General features: G+C 45.0%; 1 protein-coding gene across 2 annotated transcripts; it reads right to left on the bottom strand.

Annotated features, from left to right (window-relative positions):
- Positions 1 to 4,973: 4,973 nt before the first annotated feature.
- Positions 4,974 to 16,058, bottom strand: lhx3 (LIM homeobox 3). 2 transcript variants are annotated; one of them, XM_030350247.1, is made up of 6 exons: positions 15,509 to 16,058; positions 10,548 to 10,719; positions 10,069 to 10,268; positions 8,064 to 8,215; positions 6,474 to 6,645; positions 4,974 to 5,955 (listed from the first exon to the last, which is right to left on the bottom strand). In XM_030350247.1, the coding sequence occupies exons 1-6, from the start codon at positions 15,576 to 15,578 to the stop codon at positions 5,498 to 5,500; spliced, it is 1,224 nt and encodes a 407-aa protein (XP_030206107.1). In that variant the 5' UTR covers positions 15,579 to 16,058; the 3' UTR covers positions 4,974 to 5,497. The 2 variants fall into 2 exon arrangements, with proteins under 2 accessions (XP_030206107.1, XP_030206106.1); XM_030350246.1 differs by having other exon boundaries at positions 10,069 to 10,271.
- Between the last annotated feature and the right edge of the window lie 9,186 nt (positions 16,059 to 25,244).

Below are 25,244 nucleotides of genomic sequence, written 5' to 3' on the forward strand. Positions count from 1 at the left end.
TGGAGAAGGAGCTCTGGTGAGGGCACCGAACAGATATGATGAAATGGGGACCATTTTGAAAAGGATTTCTTAATTTTCTAACCAAGCTTTCTTTTCCATCATTGATTCCAAGACAACTGCCTCACCGTTAAAGGTGTGGAACATGGTCTAAAAGTAAAAATAGATTTAGAATAGGAATACATGCACAAATGTAAAAACGAATTCTTTAAATGTACCTCACTCATGCAAACGCACGTTCATTTCCATCACATACACCTCGACTGTGTACCAAAATGCGAATACACATTTCAATAAAGTACATCACACACTGAATACCCCCCCCCACCCTACACCCACCAGACCAGACAATGACATCCCATATTTGCATGAAAAACGAGAGACATTTAAATGCCAGCTGCAACAGGCACACTCCAAGCACCCCCCCCCCCCCAGTCCCATAAGCCCCCCCCCCCCCCCGAACATTTCTAATACGACTCGCGCCCAGCCAGCCACAGCAGACGGAGACGGATCGCGAGATATGGCATCGCCGTGTTGTGTGAAGGATGGAATTGGGCGATAATTATGCAGCGAGCCGGTAATGGCGGGGCGGAGCAGTGACGGATTTGATTAAAGTCGTCAGTGGAAACACGCGCTAATGGCTGCGTTGATTAGTTGGATAGCTTTAATGATGGCGCACCCATTAATCTGCAGCATTAAAAAAAACAGCACTGGCTCCGTGGGTCAGTGCTGTGGCTGCAGGCAGAGTGCTGGCGTGTGGATGTTTGTGTGGTTGGTGTCTATGTAATGGGCCTGCTTTATTGCCCTGCATGTCTTCCTGCGGAAAACAAATGAAACGGTCCACCAGCAAATTAAGCTGTTGACGTTTAAGCTTGATGTGTTGTAATGAGGGAGGACAGTTTGAGTGGATTAGAGCTGGGGAGAAGAAGTGCAGGAGATGGGAGGCTGAAGTAGGCGCTTTGAAGATGTACATGTAAAAATATCAATAGGCCTATGGTATCATTGTTGTTACGGTATTTTTCCAGGCTTACGATTAATGTACAAAAAGGATTAAGTTTCACTGATTCAATCAATTGAATTTATTCAAAATATTCACACGTTCTATTTCCTCAACCACTTTAATTACATCTATCTTCTGTGTGACCAAAATGCACATCTAATTACTTCATTCATACTTTGCAACAATTGATTAATGTGTTTTCCAGGAGTCTTCCATCACCATAGATGCATACGATTACCCAGCATCCCTTGTGGCCTCTGCTGTAATGCTACGGTGGAACATTGAAGAAAAGAGCAAGTACCTGCTGTTGAGCATGAAGAAAAGTACAAAGAATCCTATGGTGGTGGGCCTAATACACACACACACACACACACACACACACACACACACACACACACACAAATACAAAATCTCACTCTCACAAAATCACTTGCAACCACACACAATCACACACACATACATGCGTACACACAAATCCACACATTCAAAACCACACACAAAATCACTTACAACCCCACACACACAAATACACATCACACACGCACCACCACCCCCCCACACACACACACACCAGGGGCCAGTGCTCCATTAGGTCTGAATCGTAGCCGTGACGTATTGGGCCCGGGGGAGATGTTACTGTCAGCCTTGATTTAGTCTGCTCCATCTGACACACGGCAGGCCCTGTGTGTGTGTGTGTGTGTGTGTGTGTGTGTGTGTGTCTGTGTTTGTGTCTGTTTGTGTGTATGGGTGTTGTGACTTGTGTGTGTGTGTATGTGTGTATGTGCGTGTTGTGTGTATGTGTGTGTTTGTGGTTGTATATGTGTGTGTGTGTGAGTATGTATTTGTGTTTGACTGTGTGTTTGTGTGTACGTGTGTGTCTGTGTGTGTGTGATGGAGGGAAAAGGAGGCAGGTTGAGTGGTAGACGAGGTAAACTGATAAAATGCGTTTTGTAGCTCTTGTCATATAAGAACTGTGCATTATGTATTCATGATTCAATTAAGAAGCAATCTGTATTTTTAGTACAAAGATGCTGGTTGGACCAAAAAAAGTCCTCTTGACGACTGAAGCTATGAGTTTGATCTCGCTCACAAGGCATGTTAATGAATGGAAAATTAATATAAATACAGAAGCTACCTTTCAAGCCTTTTAACCCATATAATGGATGGACTGGATTAGGCCAACATAAAAGTGCAGGGAACACATCAAAATTTAAAATCCTCATTTGCTTATTGCTGCACCTTATTCACACACCACACCTGGTGTGTGAAAGCACCATTGTACCACCAAATGTTCAACCTCCACGCAATCACAATACAGCTATGGTCCAAATCACTGTGTTAAAAGGAATTACAATCCTACAACAGATAATTTCATATTCCAATTCCAATTCCACAACGTTTCAGTACAAATCTTCAATGGTAACGCAGAATATAATCTGTTTTATAGGTGGAACAATATGTGTGTGTCTTTGTGTGTGTGTGTGTGTGTGTGTGTGTGTGTGTGTGTGTGTGTGTGTGTGTGTGTGTGTGTGTGTGTGTGTGTGTGTGTGTGTGTGTGTGTATATGTGTGTCTGTGTGTGTTGGGGGTCCCAACACCACAGTGTTCGGACACCTGACTCCTTATTGCTTTAGCCAAACACTTTTTGAGGTCAGGTTTCCCACCTGTCGTGCTTTTTGTGTGGCTATTGTAAGACATTGTGGTCGCTGATGTGGAGGGATTCAGGGTGGATGTAGCTGTCTTTGCTGGTCCTCTGTATTCTACTGGGAAACTGTGAGAACGGAGAGGAAAGCTAACTTGGTTAGCTGGCGTGAAAGGCAGACAAAAGCGTTGAGGGTTTAGCTTAACGAATTGGAAGGCAGGGAAGGTCGGCTTTCCCATGCCTGCATGGAATACTGGATGTGATCAGGTGTGTGTATAGAAGAACATACGCACACACATACTTGTTGATAAAATATGCTGTTTCTTGGCATTAAAACCAATATATGCATATATGCAATCAAGCTGGGTCAAACCCTATTCAGCCAATCTCTTTTTTTCTGTTTCCTTCATTTTGACAGAGGGTTTCCGTACCTTGAAGTAGTCGTTGGATTTTTATTTTAAATGCACACTCTAAGAAAGAGCTTTACATTTAATTCAGCTACTTGAGGATAGTCACGTGAGGGTTTTGTGTGAGTGAGAGATCTATCATTTTGGAGATATGTTGGTCTATTATATACTTTATGCTGTACAAAAACACATTCATAAACACACACACACACACACACACACACACACACACACACACACATGCCACACAAAAACACAGACAAACATACACGCACACACGCACACACAAACAAACGCACACGCACGCACACCAACACAAACAAACAAACACGCACACACATGCACAAACACACACACACACACACACACACACACACACACACACACACACACACACACACACACACACACACACACACACACATGCACAGTCAGTAACATGCAGTAGCACTGAGGCTGTTTAATCTATTTAATTGAAGCTGACTTTGAATAACTCAACATACGAGGAAAACACACAAGGGGGCACTTGATCCCCCTTCTCTCTTAATGGATTGAAAACTCCTTTTCCCCAGCGGGACATTTGGGCAAACAAGATCAACTTATCTCTGAATTGATGCGTTGCCTCACCGTTTGCATCGGATTTCACCACTAAAGGGCCACCGAACTGATACACTGTTGGTATTTAGCCAGATGATCAATTTGCACACACAACTAAACTCTGGACGGTCGCTCTGGTTTCACCATGTTGTGATACGACAGAGAGAGAGGGGGGGAGAGAGCTATAGGGTAGGAATGGAAAATTCTTAATGTATAGGTGCCCACTGGAGGACTGCTTCTATAGGAGCTTGCTGGGACATGAAAGTGGAGTTCTTAGGGTTGTATGTGGTCTAAGGAATCTTTGCCCTTTTCATTTGTATTTAATAATGCCTGAATTAAATACAAATGTATTGAAGGTCAAAGCTAGGAAAAGCAATTCTGAAAAGCCTGTGTAGAGTGAGCTACATTTTGAAAGTATACTGAACTGAAAAAATTTAACTCCTCCCTTCAGGCCTTCCTCCAAAGCCCCTCCCCCAAAATATATTTGACTATTGCTCGTTTAAGCAATAGGGCTGCCTGGCCGAAATAAATTATTGGCCTTGTTTATTACAAGCCTGCAACATCCAAAGATACCTTTGTTTTGTTTGTTTTTGCCTAAGCATTCGATTTTTGGAGTTCTGTCGGGGATGTCAAGACAATTTAGCCTTGTTTTAAATTTCAATATATGAATATTCCAAAAAAAAATTCTAACAAAGGAAAATATCTCCTAAAGATGTGTGATTCACCATAAAGACGTGCATTGTATGCATTGATTCTTTCAGCAATGTTAATATATATAATCTATGAAAATCTATAATATAATCACATTACATTCCAAACAACCAGGCATTACACTAAAGAAACAGTATTTGAATTTAGCTGACAAATTTATTTATTAAATACCTGCATCATGATTCATGAATCAGCATAATCATCATGAATATCATAATCTTCAATCATCATCATCATCGCCACCAGAGAGAATAAATAGGACATAAAACATCTTTCACAGAAACAAACACATAGACAACAGCCCGGGTGGGCCAAAAAACGTCTGGCCTTGAGACGGGGGGGTGCTTTGAGTGGAACTTAAGTAACGAGACATGATGAGAACACAAATGCATAGAAGTGACTGGACCGCCAGAGTCTGTTCAGAAAGACAACTTGTGTCTTTTACCTCCGTCTTCAAGCACAAAGTCCTCGTGTTCAGGGGAGTAATGTCCGAGAAGGTTGCATACAAAAATAAAGTCTCCCCAATGTGTTCAACCATTATATATATATATATATATATATATATATATATATATATATATATATATATATATATATATATATATATATATATATATATATATATATATATATATATGTAGTTTATTTATATAGACATTTGGCAACAACCAGACACCTAAAGACGTTGACTTTTGAACCAAAATCTGCACCTAAGGACATTGAGATGTATAAAACGAGACAAAAGGAGGTGAGATTGGGACAGTAGGGTAAAAAAATTCATTTGTAACTATGGTTTGAAACGGTCCCATGAGCGGGGTTGTAGTTTTATCGTGCCAATTCCGACAAGATTGTCCAAAGTATTCTGGATTTTCACATTATGTTGTTTGACGGAGGCTGAAATTTGAGGCAAGTGCGTTGATGTATTGACATTTCTACTATCTTGTATTGTCTGAAAGCGAATTGAACTTGAACCTGATATGAGGTGATACCGAACGAAAGATCCGAACACATCCCCGCCAGAACCGTCCATCCGAGTGCTTTCCTCTTTTCCTGCGACCTGCAGTCCATCGTGACTATTTCATAGCTTAATCTACACCCCCACCGCCACCAAAGGGGAAAAGTCAAAATCCTTCCCAATAAACCAATCAAAACTGCCCGTGGTCTACCTCGTCCAACCAGGACGCAGGACTGGCGGGAAAGTCCGGGTAACCGCCGCTGCTGCCCGTGGACAGGTCGGAGTGGGGCCCGTTGGCGCCGTGGCCCAGGGCTAAGCCCCTGATGGCGGGGTTCATCCCGGGGCCTCCGCCCTGGCTCATGATCGAGATCCCCGACTCCGGGTACACCAGGCCCGAGACGAGAGGGGGGTGCCTGGGCAGAGCCTGCAGCGAGCCCGGGGAGCCCGGCAGTGCGTAGGGGCTGTTGGAGCGGATGTCGTGGAACTGGTCCTGGGACGGCAGGACGCCGTGCTCCAGGGGGAAGGAAGAGCCGTGGTTGTTGCTGTTGCTGTTCCCCGTCTGGCGCCCCCCGATGGCCGGGGACGAATCGCTCAGGCTGCTGCTGTACAGGCCGTTAGTGTGGCCCAGCTCCGACATGGGGGGCTCGTCTGGGGGAGGGGAACACAGGGTTGATACTAGTCCATTGAGTTACTGGGAAGATGCTTGTGTCCAGAGCTACATGGGCTGACAGGGAACGCTGATAACATGCACCAAGGAACAGGGGAGGGAACAAGTAGGCTGGAGACACAGGGGACTTTGGGGAACGAAACTGAGGCTGGTAGTCAATTTGAAACCCTTTTCTGCTCCTCAACACTTTTAAGCGTCAAAGGGTTTAGTGAAATCTGTATTTGTATTTCATGGCCTCACAAACATGCAAGCAGCCTGCACTTGAGCTCACTATAACCATCGTCTCTTGAAATGATCGGAAACATACCGTTGTTTGTTTACACTGATTAAAAAGCTTGTGGATCCCCTATGAACCCCTACGGTGCACTTTATGATAAATACGAAACACAAAAGAACATTACAACACAAAAAAACACTTCCCCTCCCTTCCTTTGCTACTCTGGCGGGACCCTGGCCACGGCCTGGTTCATAGAGGGGGGGGGGGGGGGGGGCTGTGTACCTGTGAAGGAGACCTCAGCGTCGCTGTCCATGCCCTCCTCCTGGATGCTGTCCTTGTCCGACTTGGAGCTGCCCCGGGACCGCTTCATGTTGCGGAAGTACTGGCCCCAGCGCTGGCGGCCCGCGTCCTTCTTCAGACGCTTCTCCTTCGCTCGCCGGTTCTGGAACCACACCTGGAGACAGAGAGAGAGAGAGAGAGCGAGAGAGAGAGAGAGAGAGAGAGAGAGAGAGAGAGAGAGAGAGAGAGAGAGAGAGAGAGAGAGAGAGAGATTTGTTAAGATTTATCCCAGTAGAGAAAGGTTCATTCATTCAAGCTTGTTCATATCACTGACAATAGCCCTACTCAATTTAAGTCAATTTAAACACAAAATGTAAAATTACACGTGTTGATTCCTAGTTTTGTTTAATTTTGTTATCTTCGACAAGTTATTACCTTGCTTCTTTGAACGTATCATAAATTCAGGTAAAAAACATTTGTTATTGACATATATATATATTGTTTATATAAATGTCGATTTACAATACAGCCTGTGTCAAAAGCCTTCGAGGTGCATTAAAGCTTTGAAATGGAATTCTTCTTGTAAAACATTTGATGTTTACCATTGGTCTAATTATACCAGTCCTATCCTCCTTGTAACGGCACCGCATTCACACTCGAAATTGCTTGACGCAAGGACAGTCTGCACAACAGCGGAGCACGTCCCTGTGAACCCAGACGGAAGGACTTTACGGCAGTGGGGGGTGAGCAAGACCCGATGCTCACAACTCCCTGGCCCCTCGCGAGATTTATCGCGAACGTGATTAACTCGCGGACAGCTACAAGTTGTCCTTAACCCCGTGGAGCAGACAGCCTCCACCACTCCCCGGTCGCCCATTGACTTGAATTATGCAAATTCCTTGCGTGGTGGTCCCACCTCGCACATCGGGACGATAAATTTAGCGGCTAAGAAAAAGGTAATAAAAACTGAATACAAAATAACGGAAGAATCGTATAAGAATACAAATGAAAATATAGGCTTACAAGTAAAATATTAACATATTAATACTATGTATAAATAAGTAAGTAAATAAAATAATAAAAACATTCGTTTTCATGAATTATAGGCTATTTCTTTTGGTGTTTAATAATATCGGCCAATGCAATTGACCTACTTTTTTGGTTCGACATTGCTTACAGGCCTTCAAACGGTCCCTGGTTCAGGATCCGTTTACTGTACCTGCTCTCTCGAGTGTAGGCCTATATCACCTAAAGTCAGCCCCTTTATGGCCGCCTTGAACCCCGCGGACTAACCAACAGCTACGTGGACGCTCGTGCCTCTCTTTTATCCCCGCAAGCGATCAGCGCACATAACCACCACTACGATAAACGCCCTCTCTTCACAGACCACGTGCAGTAATCAGTAACCCTAACCTTGTGACTTTGCTACGGAAGCCGTACTTAATATATATGTATCAAACCAGCACCACCCCCCACACCACCACAATTTAAGCAACACATAACCCTTGATGAAAACTGAGTCAGCGCGGTATATATACCGCCCTTAATGGAAGGGCTTTTAATGGATAATAATACACTCTAGTCTCTTCATACCTGCACGACCCGCATGTCGAGGCCCGTCTCGGAGGAGAGCTGTTCCCGTACGTGGCGGGCGGGCTTCGGTGAGTTATTGTAGGCGTTCTTCAGCGTCTCTAGCTGCTTGGCTGTGATGGTGGTTCGCGGCCGCTTGGCAGTCGAGTCGGCTTCTGAAATGTAAATGACGCACAGGAAGGATCAGTCACTGTCTGCCAATTGGGAGAACACAAGGGTATCGCATCATGGATGAAAGCCCGCAATAGCCTGGATTCCTTAAAGTAGGCCTGTAGTAGGTCTATATTGGGCCTACTGTAGGCCTATAAGCCTGGAAGGCTTCGGTATGGTAAAGGATGTAGGCCTTACTGTAGGCCTTAAAACAACGTGTTAAAATAATAATACCATAGTAGGCCTGTATATTTCATTGAGGCTGCACATGCCTATAAGTGGTTAATGCACCACCTAATGCAGTCCATGATGCCTCATAGCTTTTATTAAATAATCATAATTATTTATTTTTAAAAACCCATATTCAACTGATTCGTTAGAACTAGCTTTCGTTTTGTTGTTTTGTGTATTTTTTTAGTATCCAGAATGCGTCCCTGTGTAGGCCAACACAGCAGCACAGAACAAACAGCAGGAAAAAACTACAAAACCAACAAACCCAATGGAACCGGTCCAAGTGATAGCGGCGTCTCATTAGTAAAATAAACGTGTGTGTTTTTCCTGAAAACTCGTGTTAACTCACAACGTAAATCAGCGCTTAGTGCGCCGCAGTAAATTCAACAGCAGATGGGCTGCGGAACAGTGCACCAACGCCTCGGATGCTCCAGCAGACCGCAGGACTCGGTTTAGTGGTATTATTGTGTGTTTATGACATGGCCATGCGCTTGAAAATATGAAGCCTGTACTAATTAATTGGGAAATAGGCCTAAGGCTGAGATAGAATATCATTATAGTTTTCATGCAAAAAAATTCAGATGCTGTTAATAGGCCTATCAGTAAAGGTGGCTGTGAATGTTTCATGCACAATTAATTTTATGCACAATGAAGGTCTTTATACAGAAGTATAGCAACACAAAACACAGGCCACTTTTCAGTTCAACAGTCATTAGGTTTCCAGCCCAGTGATATATGTGTTATCCCTGCATAATCCATGCTTTTAGCTAATTGAAAGTTTTCAGCATGATCATGCTTGGTCTGTGTTCACACGGACAATAGTGAGGATAACTGTTTAAATACACTATTGGTGGTGGTCTGTCTATTTCTTAAAAAAAACACGAATTTAGCTGTTTTTTTTAAATATATATGGCTACAAGAATAAGCCATACCACAATCTACACTCCTTTGACAACCTGTATTAGACCCAATTGTGGTGCGCCCCTCATATTTCTTCCCTTATTTTGAATAGATAAAAAACCCACAACAAATATAAACCAACGGGTCTTCGTAATTTATGAGTTGGTCGACGAAAGAGCGCACCCCCCCCCCCCCCCCCACACACACAAACGCTTACACCATCTGAAGGGGGCTTCAGTGGCCTCTTGTACAGAACGAGTCCGTTGCGATCGATCGGGGGGCTGCCGACCACGCAGTCCGCTCAGGTGGGTCAAAGTTTGCGTCAGGGCGCGCGATGACCTCATTGTCGCGTGAAATATGGGGCTTCAGTCTGCCGTTTAATTAAAGGTCAAACCCCATTAAGCATGCAAAACACCCATTATATTTGTGGTTAGATTTGTTATTTTTGCTGGTCGTTCCAACAGAATAACGAAACGTATGCGCGGGGTTGTATTTCACAATAATTAATTGATGATATGCTGTGTGTGTGTGTGTGTGTGTGTGTGTGTGTGTGTGTGTGTGTGTGTGTGTGTGTGTGTGTGTGTGTGTGTGTGTGTGTGTGTGTGTGTGTGTGTGTGTGTGTGTGTGTGCGTGCGTGCGTGCGTGCGTGTGCGTGCGTGTACATATGTGTGTGTGCGCTTGCTTGTTGAGTGAAGTGGAGCCACCACCACCACCTATAGACCCTTACCTCTCTGTTTGGCTGTCTCGTAGTCTGCCTTGCACACGAGCCGGCTGTCGTCCATCAGGTAGTACTCGTCCCCCGTGGCGAGCTGCCGTTTGCAAACGATGCAGGCGAAGCAGTGAAGGTGGTACACGAAGTCCTGCGCCCGGCGCACCACCTGGGTGGGCGGGATGCCTTGCTGACACGCGGCGCATTTTGTCCCAAATCTCCTTTTGGAAAATTGCGGGGCCAAGATTAATACAATGATAACGACCACATCAAAGCTTTTCCTCTTAAGTTGGCTTATACGTATACTAATAATGCAAATTCCTTGCATGCAGTCTTAAGCGCTTTGAAAGGTGTGGAGAGCGCGTCAGTGAGGATGGGGGATGGATGTCTTGTTCTCACTATCCGTGAGAAGAGGATGAGTGAGACTATCCGAATTCATTTTACTTAAAATCAACCCCCCAAAAGGAGTGGATCGTTACAGCGTGTGGTGTACTCACTTAAAGAAGTCCTCTTTGCAGTACACGCTGTCCCCCCGGCTGAAGCACTTCTCGGCCAGCTGGGACTGGCAGTCGCTGCACTTGAGGCACTTGCTGTGCCAGTGGCGGTCCAGCACCTTGAGGATGAAGCGGTCCACGATGTGCTGGTTGCAGCCCGCACACACTGGGATCTCTGGGGGGGGGGGGGTACACATGGGTTCACATTAGCTCTTCGTAAAAAAATATATAAAATTGGTCTATTGTGAAACAAACACGTGATGAGGGTTTGCTTTTAATATTTTGAAGGCATATAGGTCTGCTATTTCTTATGATATATATTTTTCTGTGGTCCATCTATTGAATGGTATAATTTGTTCAATTTAATAAAAAATACATTATTGAAAATGCAAAAAGTGGCTCCGAGTTTATTTGAGATTTACAGTGTTCACCTATTAAAAAAAATATACAATGAAAATACAGATTTTGTTTTGGTAAATAGGCCCACGTAAACTTTGATTAATGCTTTGATGAAATTAACGATTCCTTAATAAAACATGATTTTCCAGTTGATAGACAGCCTAGATTGCATAACAATGCAGTATTATAAACACGATCATCGAGGATATCAAAATGTCGTGTCTTATTTCACCCATCATAAAATCAAGCAAAACAACACCATCCCACCATCCCTTTATCATCAAAGTCAAGATTATAAAACCATTTTTCTAAATTATGGAGAATCAGGCATAAGGAATACGTCTCCATGTTATCGATACGCTTTACAAATTCTCTCGCCGTTATTTTGACGATAATAATATTTTTACTTTATCCAAAAAGCAGGCTACAAACTAAATGGTATTCACGCATGTCCACTTCAATGCTTGAGTAGAACGCATTATGTAACATAATGGCCAAGCAAATTGAGTGCATCTTCGGCCATCAGAATAAAATAGACAAAAACTAACATATTTTCGCTAATATACTAATATAGGCCTATTGATATGTATACATAAATATATTTTTGTATATGCATGGCAATCTGTACTGCAATATAAATAAATAGGCTATCTGAACAAAGGCCTTATAATCATAATAATAAATCAACGATCAATGATCAGAGACCATTGCGTCGTTTGTAAATGAAGACGAGGAGGCAGACTTTAGGTTTGGCTCATGTTTAGCGTATTTGCTTATTGTATTGTTACTATTATTTGATTCCCTATTAGAAAAGTAATCTATAAAAAATGACTTTAAATTAATCTTGATGGAACGGTTTAATAAAACACTGACATTTAGTTCAGCCTTTTCTTTGGTGCTATTAAGAAGAGGGACTCCTTTCATCGAGCCCATATCAAATGTATAATTTACGCTTGTTTCTATGTGGTAGGCCTACGTCGTGGAATATTTATGAAATTTTAATAAAGCGTTTTCTCTGGCCCCTACAGGTGAGATCCGCGTCACGGCCAGGTGCAGCCAGGACATCACTAATGCAGAAGGTTTGGAAAACTAGAAAGACACGGCCCAGTCTCACGGCATAACCCAATGGGTTCCAGCGATGAGCACCATGTCCTGGAGATATTAAAATGATGGATACCAATATGTCCAGACTGTCAAAACTGTTCAGGAAAAAGTGTAATCCTAGTTCCTGCACAGTTTATACACACGAAGAACTCTGTGTTACGTTAGGCCTGATTCCAAAAGTCTAACATGAGGCCTTGCAGACTGTATTTCAACGACACTTCTGCCAAATCTGTTGCGGTTATTACCAATATATAATAAGCTAGTGTTTATCCCTTTTACCAGGGGCTTACGACATATATAACTATACGTTATTATCACCTTCCCCACTCTGCGTCAAGAACGCAAGAAGCCTCGCAGCGTGGTTCGGTTCGCCTTTTGGCGAACTCCGCGCGCTAAGCCCCTCCATCGCGCATCACTCGAGCTTACTTTATGGATAAATATCCCAGTACAGTGATCTGAAGCTCTGAAGTCTGTCCGCAGTAGATGTGAACTATGGCAGGGACAGATACAAAGAGACAACTAAAACTATCGCTCGATCGGCCAAACATGTGTTTGTGTCTGCTTGCCGTGCGCGCGCGCGCACGCGTGTGTGTGTGTGTGTGTGTGTGTGTGTGTGTGTGTGTGTGTGTGTGTGTGTGTGTGTGTGTGTGTGTGTGTGTCTGTGTGTGTGTGTGTGTGTGTGTGTTTGTAAGCGGGGCAGTGTCCTGCAGTCGATGCTGCGCATGATTACGCTGCATCGTTTCCTTGGCGACAGGTAGCAGATTAACATCACCTACCGGCCCATAGGGAGGGGGGAGTGGGGGTAGAGCTGCAGGCCTACCGCACACAACACATGATGCATTATGATGAATAAATAGTTACAGTCATGTTAGAGTTGTATCTGTAGATGGGACGTGTGTGATTTGAATAAGGCTGTCGAGTAGGACTAGACCAAACTATTAGGGCATTTAGACCTTTAGTATGTTAGGATTTTGCACCCATAAATTCTAGGCCTCAAGTGATATATTGCATTGTAAAGCAATTTACATAAACCAATTTAATATTAATGATATCTAAGGTAAAATAGGCCTTGGTCGCACGTTCCGTGCATGCATGCGTGTTCAACAAGGTCTGGGGTCGGCCTGCTATGATGTATGATGATACACTATGATGATACACTAACCAACGTTTGTGTGTTGTTATTTACTTTTATAAATACATTGTTAAAACTTTCGCGTTCACAGAGAAATGTATACTGTTTACTATACAAGCATATATTGCCAAGGAATGAAGGACGAATACAACTTTCTAAAAATATGACCTCATCCATGATTCATGGCCTCGTCTTTAAATACATCCCTGAACTAAACGCAATGTGCCAATAGTTGGGACTGTTTGAACTTAGTTGATTGACATTGCTTTAAACTGAAAATGCAATTAGAATATGTTACTCTCGGTAACATATTTCTAGAAAAAAGAGCTGTCCAGCAATTTACCAGTAACCAAGTGTAGCCAGATAGTTACTCAACTAGTTATACACAACGTAACGCAGCATCTCAAAGATACACACACACACACGCACAAACACACACACACACACACACACACACACACACACACACACACACACACACACACACACACACACACACACACACACACACACACACACACACACACACACACACACACACACACACACACACACACACACACACTCTCTCTCTCTCCAACCAACCAGTAGGTTCTCCTTCCTTAGCATCCCAGAAACAAGTGTTTATTTAGCGGAGAGATCGGCTGTTCAATAGCATGTTGATCGGGTTTACGACCCGATGAATTTTATTGACACTGATCTCTGGCACAAAAGAGCGCCCTGGGAAATCAGGGCTAGTGCCAGAGCCGCGTGCACCTCTGATGAATCTAAAATCAATGTCCACGCGGGGCCCCCATCGGGCCCCAGTAGCATACATAAAAGACGTTTGGGGAGAAGAAAATAACCAACGGCTCCGGGTGGCCTCCACTCCACCCGGGTATTGAGAAATCTTGTCAGATGACGACGAATAATATTCATATGTTTTATTTAGTCACTCCATTTTTTTGAGGAGCCCCCTCTACTGTAATGTGTCAACACGGCGTCCTAAAACCACCATTGCTGTAGGCTAATAGTCATGGAGATCATATATGAGATTTAATTCATGTCGTTTTCGGGTATCCTCCACATTTTCTCAGACAATGGCCTAATTTTGTTAAAACCAGCCTGGAATGAAATATTTTTTTGGGACCGAATTCTTATTAGGTCTATTTATCTCGTTTGTAATATTTATTTTGCATCCTTCCTGCAATTTCTTTTTTGGAAAAGAAACAGCCCCGAATATTAAATCAGGCCATGAAATAAATAAAATTGAATTAAGTTTTCAAACAAAATATCAGACCCAAGATAAAGGCTCCTACGAGTGAAATATAACGGGTTGGGGAGACATTGATTATTTAGGTAAATCCTTAAAGATTGAAACATGTCTGCACGCGGGGCTATTGTAGTCCCCGCGATCCACCTCAGGTGTCCCACCTGTCCCGGGGCAAGGGGACACCTGTTGAACACTGGGCGCATGTATATTGGATGCGGTAGCGTATATGTGTGTGTGTGTGTGTGTGTGTGTGTGTGTGTGTGTGTGTGTGTGTGTGTGTGTGTGTGTGTGTGTGTGTGTGTGTGTGTGTGTGTGTGTGTGTGTGTGTGTGTGTGTGTGTGTGTGTGTGTGTGTGAGAGAGAGAGAGAGTTCTTAGTGGTGCACAGTGAATACTGTGAGGAATACCCCTTAACAACAACAACTATCCGGTGGTCTCAGAAGTCCCCGTGACAACGGTCGGAAGTGGTGTGAAATGACATCTTGCGCCTCACATCTGTTCTTATGATTCCCCAACAAAGCGTCTTATTACGTATTCATGGCGTCTCTCCTAAAGCGGCCCACCATGGCTCTCTATACACACTGCAGTCCAACCAAAACCTTGACAAAAATAAACTAAAACCTATTGTTTGTTCAATTTATCAGGAATATTTAAAAAAACTATTAATGCTTGCTCGTTTACAGATAAGTACTTCGCATTTTAATTCATAGTTATATTTAGGACACAACGTTCTGCCCTGCAGCCTATTTATGTATTGCCATTAATAATTAATTAAGCAGCTGGAAAGTGCACTTTAAACGTGTTTAAATCCTGTTTTATTCGGTTCGGTCATGGCTTGTCTCTCGGTAGTTTGTCGCGGTGACAGGATCATTTCATGGCAGTTATAACGCGGAGGGCCCATGGCTCCCCGCTGGGCCGCTCGCTTCATGCTCGTTACCATCCATTAAAGACCTGTAGTCTCCTTACAAGCTATTTCCACCTATTCTGACACGCTTTTAATTATTATTTTCATGGTTCGAAAATAAATATGGTTCGAAAAAATAATTGATAATATTAAAGGATTTTTGATTCGGTCTTACCTTGGCTCGAACCGTATCGGGAGAAATTCCCTGAGTTCTGACAGCTCGTTCCCGGGTGCTCCAGCAACATGCTGCCGGTCCTCTGTTTGGGCGACGACGGGTCAATATAGTGCTGCACAAAAACGGCAACCGCAATTTATGAAACCTAAGATATTAAAAAAAAAAGAAAATAATATCTATTCGGTCTGCTATTGCGGTGGTTAGTGATCCTCTGCAGAAACGCCCAGAAAGGTGTGCTATCTCGGGTGGGACGGCACTCGTAACTGCGGTAAAGCGCGCTTGATCTCCTGAGGAACACGCAGCCCCTCTGTGCCTGGGAGGTGGAAACTTTAGAAATGCGGTCGGTTGGTCTACGCCGTCTGATCCCGAGACTAGAGGAGAGGCGGAGGTGAAAGGGGGTGGGCGGCGAGACGATGCCTGACCATCACCAACGTCAGCTGACCTGACGATGCGAGCTGTGGTATTGTCTGCTTTTGCATAACAAAAGTAACAGCTCGAGTGTGGCGGTGCTCAGCTGTACACGCGTGGCGCGCGGTGACTCTGCTGTCCAAGGTCCTGCAGGAGGAATGTGTTCTCCGTAAGGGCTTGCACGGGGAGGGGGCGTGGGATTTGTGTGTGTGTGTGTGTGTGTGTGTGTGTGTGTGTGTGTGTGTGTGTGTGTGTGTGTGTGTGTGTGTGTGTGTGTGTGTGTGTGTGTGTGTCTGTGTGTGTGTGCCTCTCTCCCTCGCTCTCTTGCGCGCGTGCGCACACACACACACACGCACGCACGCACGCACGCACGCACACACACACACACACACACACACACACACACACACACACACACACACACACACACTCGCGCGCGCGCGCACACATGGAAACACACACGCCTGGACAAGTGCCGTCACAACAACCACCACCTCAGGCCGACAGACTTGGAGGAAAAACGGCGCTCAGTCCGTCCTCTATTCAGCGGTGCGCGTGTCCGTCTTCTCCAAAGTGCACACTGGGGAATATGGAAATTTGTTTAGGCATTGTTTGCGCTTTTCAAATCATTGTCGTGCTTTCCAAAGCATGGTTGTGCTTTTCAAATCGTTGTTGTGCTTTTCAAATCGTTGCTGTGCTACTCAAATCACCTTGTGGCCCTATTTTTACTAGTAAACCATTAGATGAACACTATAAGGGCAAGTATAAATGGTATGCCATTGCTACACATTTTACACATTTTTACACATTTTAATAATAATTAATGTGTGTAAGTTATGATTCATTTCCTAATACGACTAAAAACATTACAGTCATAGTCTAACATTTAAATATATTAAACATCGAATATATATGCTTTGCCAAGTTAACACCCTGTAATAATTGGCGCACGCTTGCTTATACGGAGATTAAAACGGGAAGTCTGGTCTTTGTTTAATTCCTGACCCAGTTGGGCGTCTTACAGGCCGGGGTAGAGACGGGTCTGGGGCTGCTTGGCTGGCTGCCAGGCCTCTGACCCGGGGCTAGACCACTCCTACAGCTTTGATTCAATTTTACTGGCCCAGCATGCCTGTCCATTAGCGCTCTAAGCCAATTAGGAGTCCTTGTTAGTTCACACGGGGTAATTAACCCGCAAGCCAACCTGGAAGAAAGGAAGAAGACGTCCTTCACGTATGAGCAGGATGGGCCTCGTGGTTCAGGAGGTTAGAACTCCCGGGCACCAGAGTCTGTCGGGTTCGATTCCCAATGCTGGCAGTCTTACTTGTAAAGACAGCCTGAGCAAGATTATAATAACACTTAATAAGAAGAATAATACGAATATTGATAGGAATTATTTTAATTATAATTATAAATTTAATTTGTATCGCACCTTTCAAAATACTCAAAGACACTTGAACAGTCAGAAAAAACCCAAATAATAAACAACATTCAGTCTAAAAGAGATTTCGGCTTTGGGCAGAAAGACCAGACGATATGAGAATGTAGACAAGTTTAATCATTAGAAGCAAGTTTGAAGATATGCCTTTTAAGGTGAAGACTTGCCCAGAGGAGAGAGAGGTGGCGTCCCGAAACGGGGTTAGGGGTGACATCCAGAGGGAGGGGGGCGGTGACGGAGCAGGACCTTGTGCCCAAGGTTCAGTCATGGTGGGCGGTGCCAGTGGGTTGGGTGGGTGTATGGTGGTGTAAGAGATCAGAGAGGTAGGAGTGGGCCAAGTGAGGGAGAGCTTTACAAGGGGTAAGAAGGAGTTTGGAGTCCATGCGTGGAGAGCCGGTGGAGGGATGGGACGGGGGTGGAAGTGTTCTTTGGGTTGGGAGTGAGTGGGAAGACGGGCAGCTTGGTTAGGATTGTGTTGGAATCTGTTGAGGTCTTTGGCGTATGCGCCGTAGAGGCTGCTGTTGCAGCAGTCGATTCTGGAGGGGATCAAAGCATGGATGAGTTTTTGGGTGGCCCAGAAGGCCAGGGATGGTGGGAGGCAGGCGATGTTTCGGAGGTGAAGGAAGGGGGTTTGTGTTGTTTGATTGAGGTGGGGTTCGAAGGAGAGGCTGGGGTCAAAGATGGCATTGAGGTTTAAGGAGGGGATGTGTGGACAGTGGAGCCATCGATACTGTCTGAGAATTATGTGAAGATTTAGTGAGGGATTTCCCACCAATGATGAGGATTTCTGATTGGTTACAGTTACGTTTTGAGTTTCAGAAGTTGATGCTCTCTCAGTGTTTTTGCTGATTTTGCTCGGGCTTGCAGATTGTCCACGTTGTCTTGCCGTTTGTTGTGGTGACTTAATGAGGAAGTATGCCCGTACATGGGACCACAGAGACGGGATGGGGTTGGCCGAGTAAACGCTGCAGATGCGTCTGGAAAAGTGGAGGATGAATAGATGTGTCGGACCTGAGTGTTGTTTGTCAGGTTGACAGTGGGGGTAACATGATCCAGGGACATGGCTGGGGCCGTATCGGAGACGGGGGAGGATTGCGTGGTTGGTACAGTCCGGGCCTACACAGGCTAACCACTCCGGGTTAGGGGGGATCCTGAGGGGGTATTGACCATGCAACTAACGGGGCTGGGGAGGGAAGATGGAGCCATGTCAGAGAAGTCTGTGTGTGGATCAGGTAACATTCCCAGTTGGGAGTTTCTCCAAGTGAATAAAGCGCCAGTGCCACAGATAAATTTGGTTAAGGCTCCAAAAAATAGTGGTTAGCTTAGCACGTCTGTTTTTAGCTAACACGCTACGGGCTAGGTGGCGGTTAGTTTAGCATGCAGCATGTTCTAGCAAACATACGCTATTTTTAATCTTGTGAGTCGATGCAGTTGCTGTCAAATCAAACTCATTGAACGCTGTTGGTTCGGACTCCTAATTCATACGGCCACGGCGGACGAGCTGACCCGGTCGTCCCACGATGCTCCTTCCTGATCGCTGCCTCCTGTCGACCTCCTCTGATGACCTTTCCCCTTACCTGATCATGAATGTCAAAATGCGGGAAATGTGTCAACCAATATCCACTGAAACTCACTTTGAAAAAAAAGTGTTGGCTAAATGGCCTCATAATAGTATCTATCTGGTCTAATTTAATTTATTTACTCCTTCGAACCACCCGACCGGTTATCCCCTCTCTCTCTTCTTTGTTGTTCTTCATACGTCCGTATACATATAAAGATCTCCAGGCTTTATCTCGGCCTCATCTATTTGATGCTTGTTTTTCCCGGCAGTGAAGTAGTGAGTTTCTGTGTTTTGTCTGCCGTAATCTCGTGGTGCACAAGTCAAGTTGTGATCTCTTTACGCAGATTACAAGGGAAACGTTGAAGTAAATCTGGAAGGATCCGTGGATTGTAACTATATGCTTCTAAAGCCCCATGCAGCGCCAAAGGAGCTTAGCTTTAGCAGCATAACAACACAGCGAGCGTATCGCCGCAGGCTGCTGTTATTGACTGGGTGGTTAGCTGCTCCTGTTATAGCGGGCCTTTCTCTGTTTCCGACCTTTAACACAAAACACGTGATGTTATTTCACAGGCCCGCGCTATACATATGTATCCCGGGAAGTAATGCAAAGACAAACACGCAAAAAGATACATGTGAAATTTGCATGGAATAATAAAGAAAAACGTACATAAATCAGAATGCAGTTGAATTGGATGCGGCTTGCAGTTTTTTCAGCCTTTATTCATTTGACATTGCATGACTCGAAAAATTAAGGCTTCTCTTAAGGTAACACGTCAATTAACTTAATAACACAACAAAAAAACGGATGAAAACAAACAAATAATTGACCAAACTAAAAATGACAACATTCACCTTGTTTGTGATCTCTGCTTCAAGAGCTCCTCCCTGGCATGCGGTTTATGTGGAGTGCAATCCTTTAAACGTCGTTGTTGGCGCTCCTCGCTCTGTTTTGATCAGGGACGATTGGTAAAACAATGCCGCACCTGGTCCCCTCTCTTTCTTCAGAGAGAGAGCGAGCAAGAGGGAGAGAGAGAGTCGAACGCCCACGCAACCCCACCTTTAATGGCCCCCCATAAAGAGGCTGAAATTTGCACTTATATTAGAGACTCTGAGCTAGATCTTGAACATGGATGCACCACACACACACCCGCTCAAAGACAAAAACGCATACGTACACACACGCACGCACACACAAACACACACACACGCACAAGCACACAGAGACACACACACATACACACATGCACACGGAATGAACAGCTGTGGTTGTTCTGTTGATCCAAGTCGGAGATCACTTGAAAGATAACAAGTTGCATATGAATGCACATGACACCTCTGTGGTCTCCTCAAGCAGGAGGCACTCACCTGGAAAGAAGAAAGCAGCCCTTGATGAGATCAAGGGGGCTGAGCAGGGTCACGCTAAATAGAGACTCACATGCTTGTTGTTTTAGTGCACATAATGGAAATCAGAAGAGATGCAATGGTATGAATTTTCACGAAACCATGATCAATCCTAGCATCTTTACTACTATCTATAGAGTCTATTATATTTTACTTTATATGGAGATTTTTGCTTTTTTTGTTTGTCAAGAAAAAAAACCAAATCATTGCTGTTGAAACACTGCAGAGGTTTAGATTCCTGTTGCACACCCAGGCATGCCCACGCACACAAACACACACATTTGCTCATACACACACACAGACACACACACACACACACACACACACACACACACACACACACACACACACACACACACACACACACACACACACACACACACACACACACACACACATAGACACACAAATCACTCCAACATTGTGTAACGATCATTGGCAAGAACTGAGCAGCAAATATGAAATATGATGATTTCTCATTTCTTCTTTCGCTAATGTACGTGTGCAGCTAAATCTAGCGCATGATTTATACTCAGAGCTCGGAATGCGTTTTATACATTCTCTAAATCCTGGCCTCTCCCACACGTCAGTAGCAACTTGTAAGCGGCAGGACTTGCTTTTGCATATGCAACCAACGTATTACGTCTGGATATTATTGATTGTGGAGCTGTAAACGTCATGACTTTCTCTCTCTCAGAATAGGACGTATAACACGATATATGGTTTGAGACTGTAAGTGATGGGGGGGAGGGGAGGGGAAAGTCACATTGGACAAACCGAACGCATTAACTCTTTAGCAGAAGGCAAAAACCCAAAAGCTCGGTACAGTAGTCTGTAAAAGCTCTTAATTAAAGGCAACCCTTAGCTTTCTATTGGACAACAAACACAAAGGTTGTTTAAAATAAAATGTATATATATTTTTCCCCAGATGAGATCCAACATGGACCCCTATATTAGATGGAGAAAGATCACTCTCGTACGATACATAACCTTTCATACATTTGTTTAATTCAAGACACACCATGGCGGTGGAGTTGAGGAATAGACTAACATTTTATTTACTCGGAGGGGGAATAGGTTGGGCCGCGGTGGATATGAGCAGGTGGAGCTCATAAAAGGCGATTCCTTATAAAAGTCGGTTGAATGGCAAAGCGAGTTGGAATAAACATTGGCATGGGAAGAGGTAACAGGTTTACTGCGCCAACGGCAGAGTTTACTGAGTTTGTTAATAAATATAAGTGCGTTTTGATTGCCGCTGCCATGTTCACGTTCAACTGTTGAACTTCGTGGATGAATAATGATTTGATGTAAACGTCTGACGTGTGTGTGGTGATACAAGACAAGGCCTATTCACAAGTAAAGAGTGCATTGGCTGGCTTGTTATGCAGATATTGTATCATATGGGGTATTATATATGTATTGCATCTCAAATGGGACTTCATGATTCTTCAATTATATTGATTCTGAATTTTTTTCTAATAATGATGATACTGTATCAAAGATGTTTACATTTTATTTAAAAACTCAGGTAGGTATATGTATCAGATATGGTATCAGATATCATATATTCGTTTGCTAACATTAACTAGTTAGCAAAGCGGGTGCAACAATCAAAATATATGTGTGTGTGCAAGTAAAGAAATAATATGAATATTCTATTGCACTGCATTTTATTCCGAGGCAGCGCCACTATCTGATTCAACGATCGCCAGAAATCCCAGTAAATCCCCCCAACAGTATTCTTCATTTACATCCCCAGAAGCCCCTCCCTTGTGCGCCCACTTAGCCCCGAACCAACGTGTCTCCACTCAGTCCCCCCGCGAGCGCGTGTGCGTTGGCGCGCGTCTAAACAACTCCTGTGTATCTATATAACACGTCTGCAACTGCATATGCAAAGAACCTATTGTGTGGTGGTGGGGGGCGGGGGGGGTCCGTGGGTCGCTGGTGGCCCACCAGTGGGGGGGTCAACTACGTACACCCATGCCACCCCTCCGACACCGGGGTCCGCCCATTGTGTTCCTGTCACGATCAATCATGTCCGCCCTAAAGACCCTCCTTGTCCTGGAGGGCGGGACCAATCACACGCCTCATTAGCCGGGCTTGGTAACTCCCCGTCGGAGCAGCCCGGGACACCTCCGCCCGGCACTCTGCTGCTGTCTGGAGACATGGGGGGGAGGTGGGGGGAGAGGTGGGGGAGAAAGAGAGAGAGGGCGGGAGAGAGAGAGAGAGAGGAGGGTGGGGAGAGAGAGAGAGAGAGAGAGAGAGAGAGAGAGAGAGAGAGAGAGAGAGAGAGAGAGAGAGAGGGAGAGAGAGAGAGAGAGAGAGAGAGAGAGAGAGAGAGAGAGAGGGAGAGGGCGAGGGAGAGGGAGAGGGAGAGAGAGAGAACAGGGGGCGAGAGAGAGATAGATGGGGAGAGAAAGAGAGAGAGAGAGAGAGATGGGGGGAGAGAGAGAGAGATGGGGAGAGAGAGAGAGAGAGAGAGAGAGAGAGAGAGAGAGAGAGAGCGCGAGCGAGAGAGAGCGAGAGAAAAGATAGATAGAAAGAAAGGGGGGAAGGCGAGAGGGGGTGGAGAGAGGATGCGCATGTGAAGCTTAGTCTTAAAGATACCAGTGATGTATGTAATGGATCAATAGACCGTCAGAAGTTTAGGGGAGCTCAAAACACACTATTTTTACACTGTTAATATGGTTAAAGTGCATTACTCCTCATGGTGAAATCTGCGCTGCTTCAGCCAAGTCCACAATGAGGTTAAACACTACATGGGAATTTACATATCTACTTCCAGTCGCAAGCTACACATACAGATCTTCTTGCACTCATGGCTTCGCTTTGACGCATAAAAACAAACAACAAAAAAACGCCACTCTTCCAAACGACCCAACGTTCAACACTTTATCATCACAAACTCTCTCTTTACTGTACTTCACTGTCCCGTGCTCATCTCTAACCGTATTTCCTAGCGTTCGACCAGATCGCGGTGGCGGCGTCTCATTGTTTCCAAGATGGCTCCATCTGGTGAGGTTTCACTGACCAGGCCGTGCGTGTGGCTGGTGGCTCCCCCAGCAGCTGGCTAAACTGCCCAACCGCTCCTCCGCCTGGCCCTCACTGGTGCAAGTAACCGACACACACACACACACACACTCACACACACACACACACACACACACACACACACACACACACACACACACACACACACACGCACACACACACACACACACACACACACACACACACACACACACACACACACACACACACACACACACACACACACACACACACACACACATACATACACATACATACACACACACACATAGGGCTGTCCCCTGGCCTGGCAGTCTGGGGTCAGTAGGCTTGGGGATGGGGATGGGGAAGTGTGTGTGTGTGTGTGTGTGTGTGTGTGTGTGTGTGTGTGTGTGTGTGTGTCGGTGGAGGTCGGGGGCTTGGTGTGGTGTGGTGGGGGCTGAACGGGTGACACTATTCAACGCCCTCTTTTGTTACACACACACACACACACACACACCCCTCTCCCCCATAAACACCCACACACACCACAAGTTTATCATGACAGGGTTCATTTTGTGGCGAGCAAAAATCTAAATATAAAACCAGTCAAAGGTTTTTACTAAACCGCAGCAAGTCGACCGGCTTTTACCATCTTTCGCGCCGATAACAGAAACCAAATGAAAACATTACGGGTCGAAACGGCTGAGTCAGCACGCCATCGTCTCCCCCCCTCCCCCCCTCCCCCCCTCCCCCCCACCGGTCACTAAATCGGCCATCATTCATCATCGCCGTTGTCCCGTCGATGATCTCTCCCCGTTTAACCCGACAGCAGGGCCCTCCAGGGGCGCTGAATGGGGGCCCCCGCGGGCCCCTTTGTGGACGAGGGTGTACTTCAACCCCAGAAGGAGAGAGAGGGCCACAACCTCTGGGACCCACCGTCACAGCCCTCCCTGCCTCCTGAATAGTGATATGCTAATGGAGACGGGGGCCCGACAATAGGGCCTGTCTGACACAACTGTACATCAACACAAAAGGGCCCCATTCCAGGCGAGGGCCCTGACACTTTTACAGCGCGACATGTGTCCCCCCCTTGGTTCCACACGCAGACATAAAGGCCAACAACTGTCTGTCTCCTTTAATGGGGACGGGGCCTTTGCTTTGGTTGGTCGACGCTTTTTGGCTTTTTTTTCAGACTGACCTGCGAGATGGGGGGGTTGGGGAGATGGGCGAGCGGGCGGGGGGTGGGGGAGGGGGGGGAGGTGGGGGAGACGAACCAGGCGTGTTTTCCTTTAACCAGGAGTCTTTGTTGAGAGAGTGAAGTGTATGGGGTTCTGGGGTCCGCAGAGGAGAGGGGGAGCCTCGGTGGGTCTTAGGGGTCAGAGGTGAATTTTTTTTGGGGTGGTGGTGGTGGTGGTGGTGGTCTGGCCTTTGCATTGCTTTACATGTTTCTCTGGCGGGACAGAAGGGAGACTTCATTGCCTAAAGAAGCTAATCATTGCTTCATACTTTGTCCTTTTTTTCTTTGAGGTCGCAGTACGTTTCCTGGATTAGTGACATTGCTTATGATAAATAATTTGTTAATTATTATCGGTAATAATGCGTTATTATTATTCATTAAATGCAACACAATCAAATGTTTGGAATGTGGAATATTGCTAGCCCTTATATTTGGATATTTCCATTTGTTTTAAATTATTATTTATCTAACAAAATGGAAATCACGAGAAATGATCAGCATAATGCTGATCTTAATCTTCACTTGATTTTACACTTCATTTCATATTTAACATATTGTAATGTATGATTATTCTATCTACCCAGCCCTTCCTGCTTCCTGCTGGAGTGCTTCATAAACATGACATAAAATATATCACAAAATCGAATAAATATATATAATGTACATAATACATACATTATAT

This window comes from Gadus morhua, unplaced genomic scaffold, assembly GCF_902167405.1.
Source record: "Gadus morhua unplaced genomic scaffold, gadMor3.0, whole genome shotgun sequence".
Classification (NCBI taxonomy): domain Eukaryota; kingdom Metazoa; phylum Chordata; class Actinopteri; order Gadiformes; family Gadidae; genus Gadus; species Gadus morhua.

Excerpts from the sequence above, each read along its gene's own strand:
- lhx3 (XM_030350246.1), bottom strand. The coding sequence starts at position 15,578 with ATGTTGCTGGAGCACCCGGGAACGAGCTGTCAGAACTCAGGGAATTTC. Across the intron at positions 10,720-15,508 it reads CCGATACGGTTCGAGCCAAG|AGATCCCAGTGTGTGCGGGC; the intron begins GTAAGACCGAAT and ends CCCCCCCCCCAG. Across the intron at positions 5,956-6,473 it reads CGCTGAGGTCTCCTTCACAG|ACGAGCCCCCCATGTCGGAG; the intron begins GTACACAGCCCC and ends CCCCTCCCCCAG.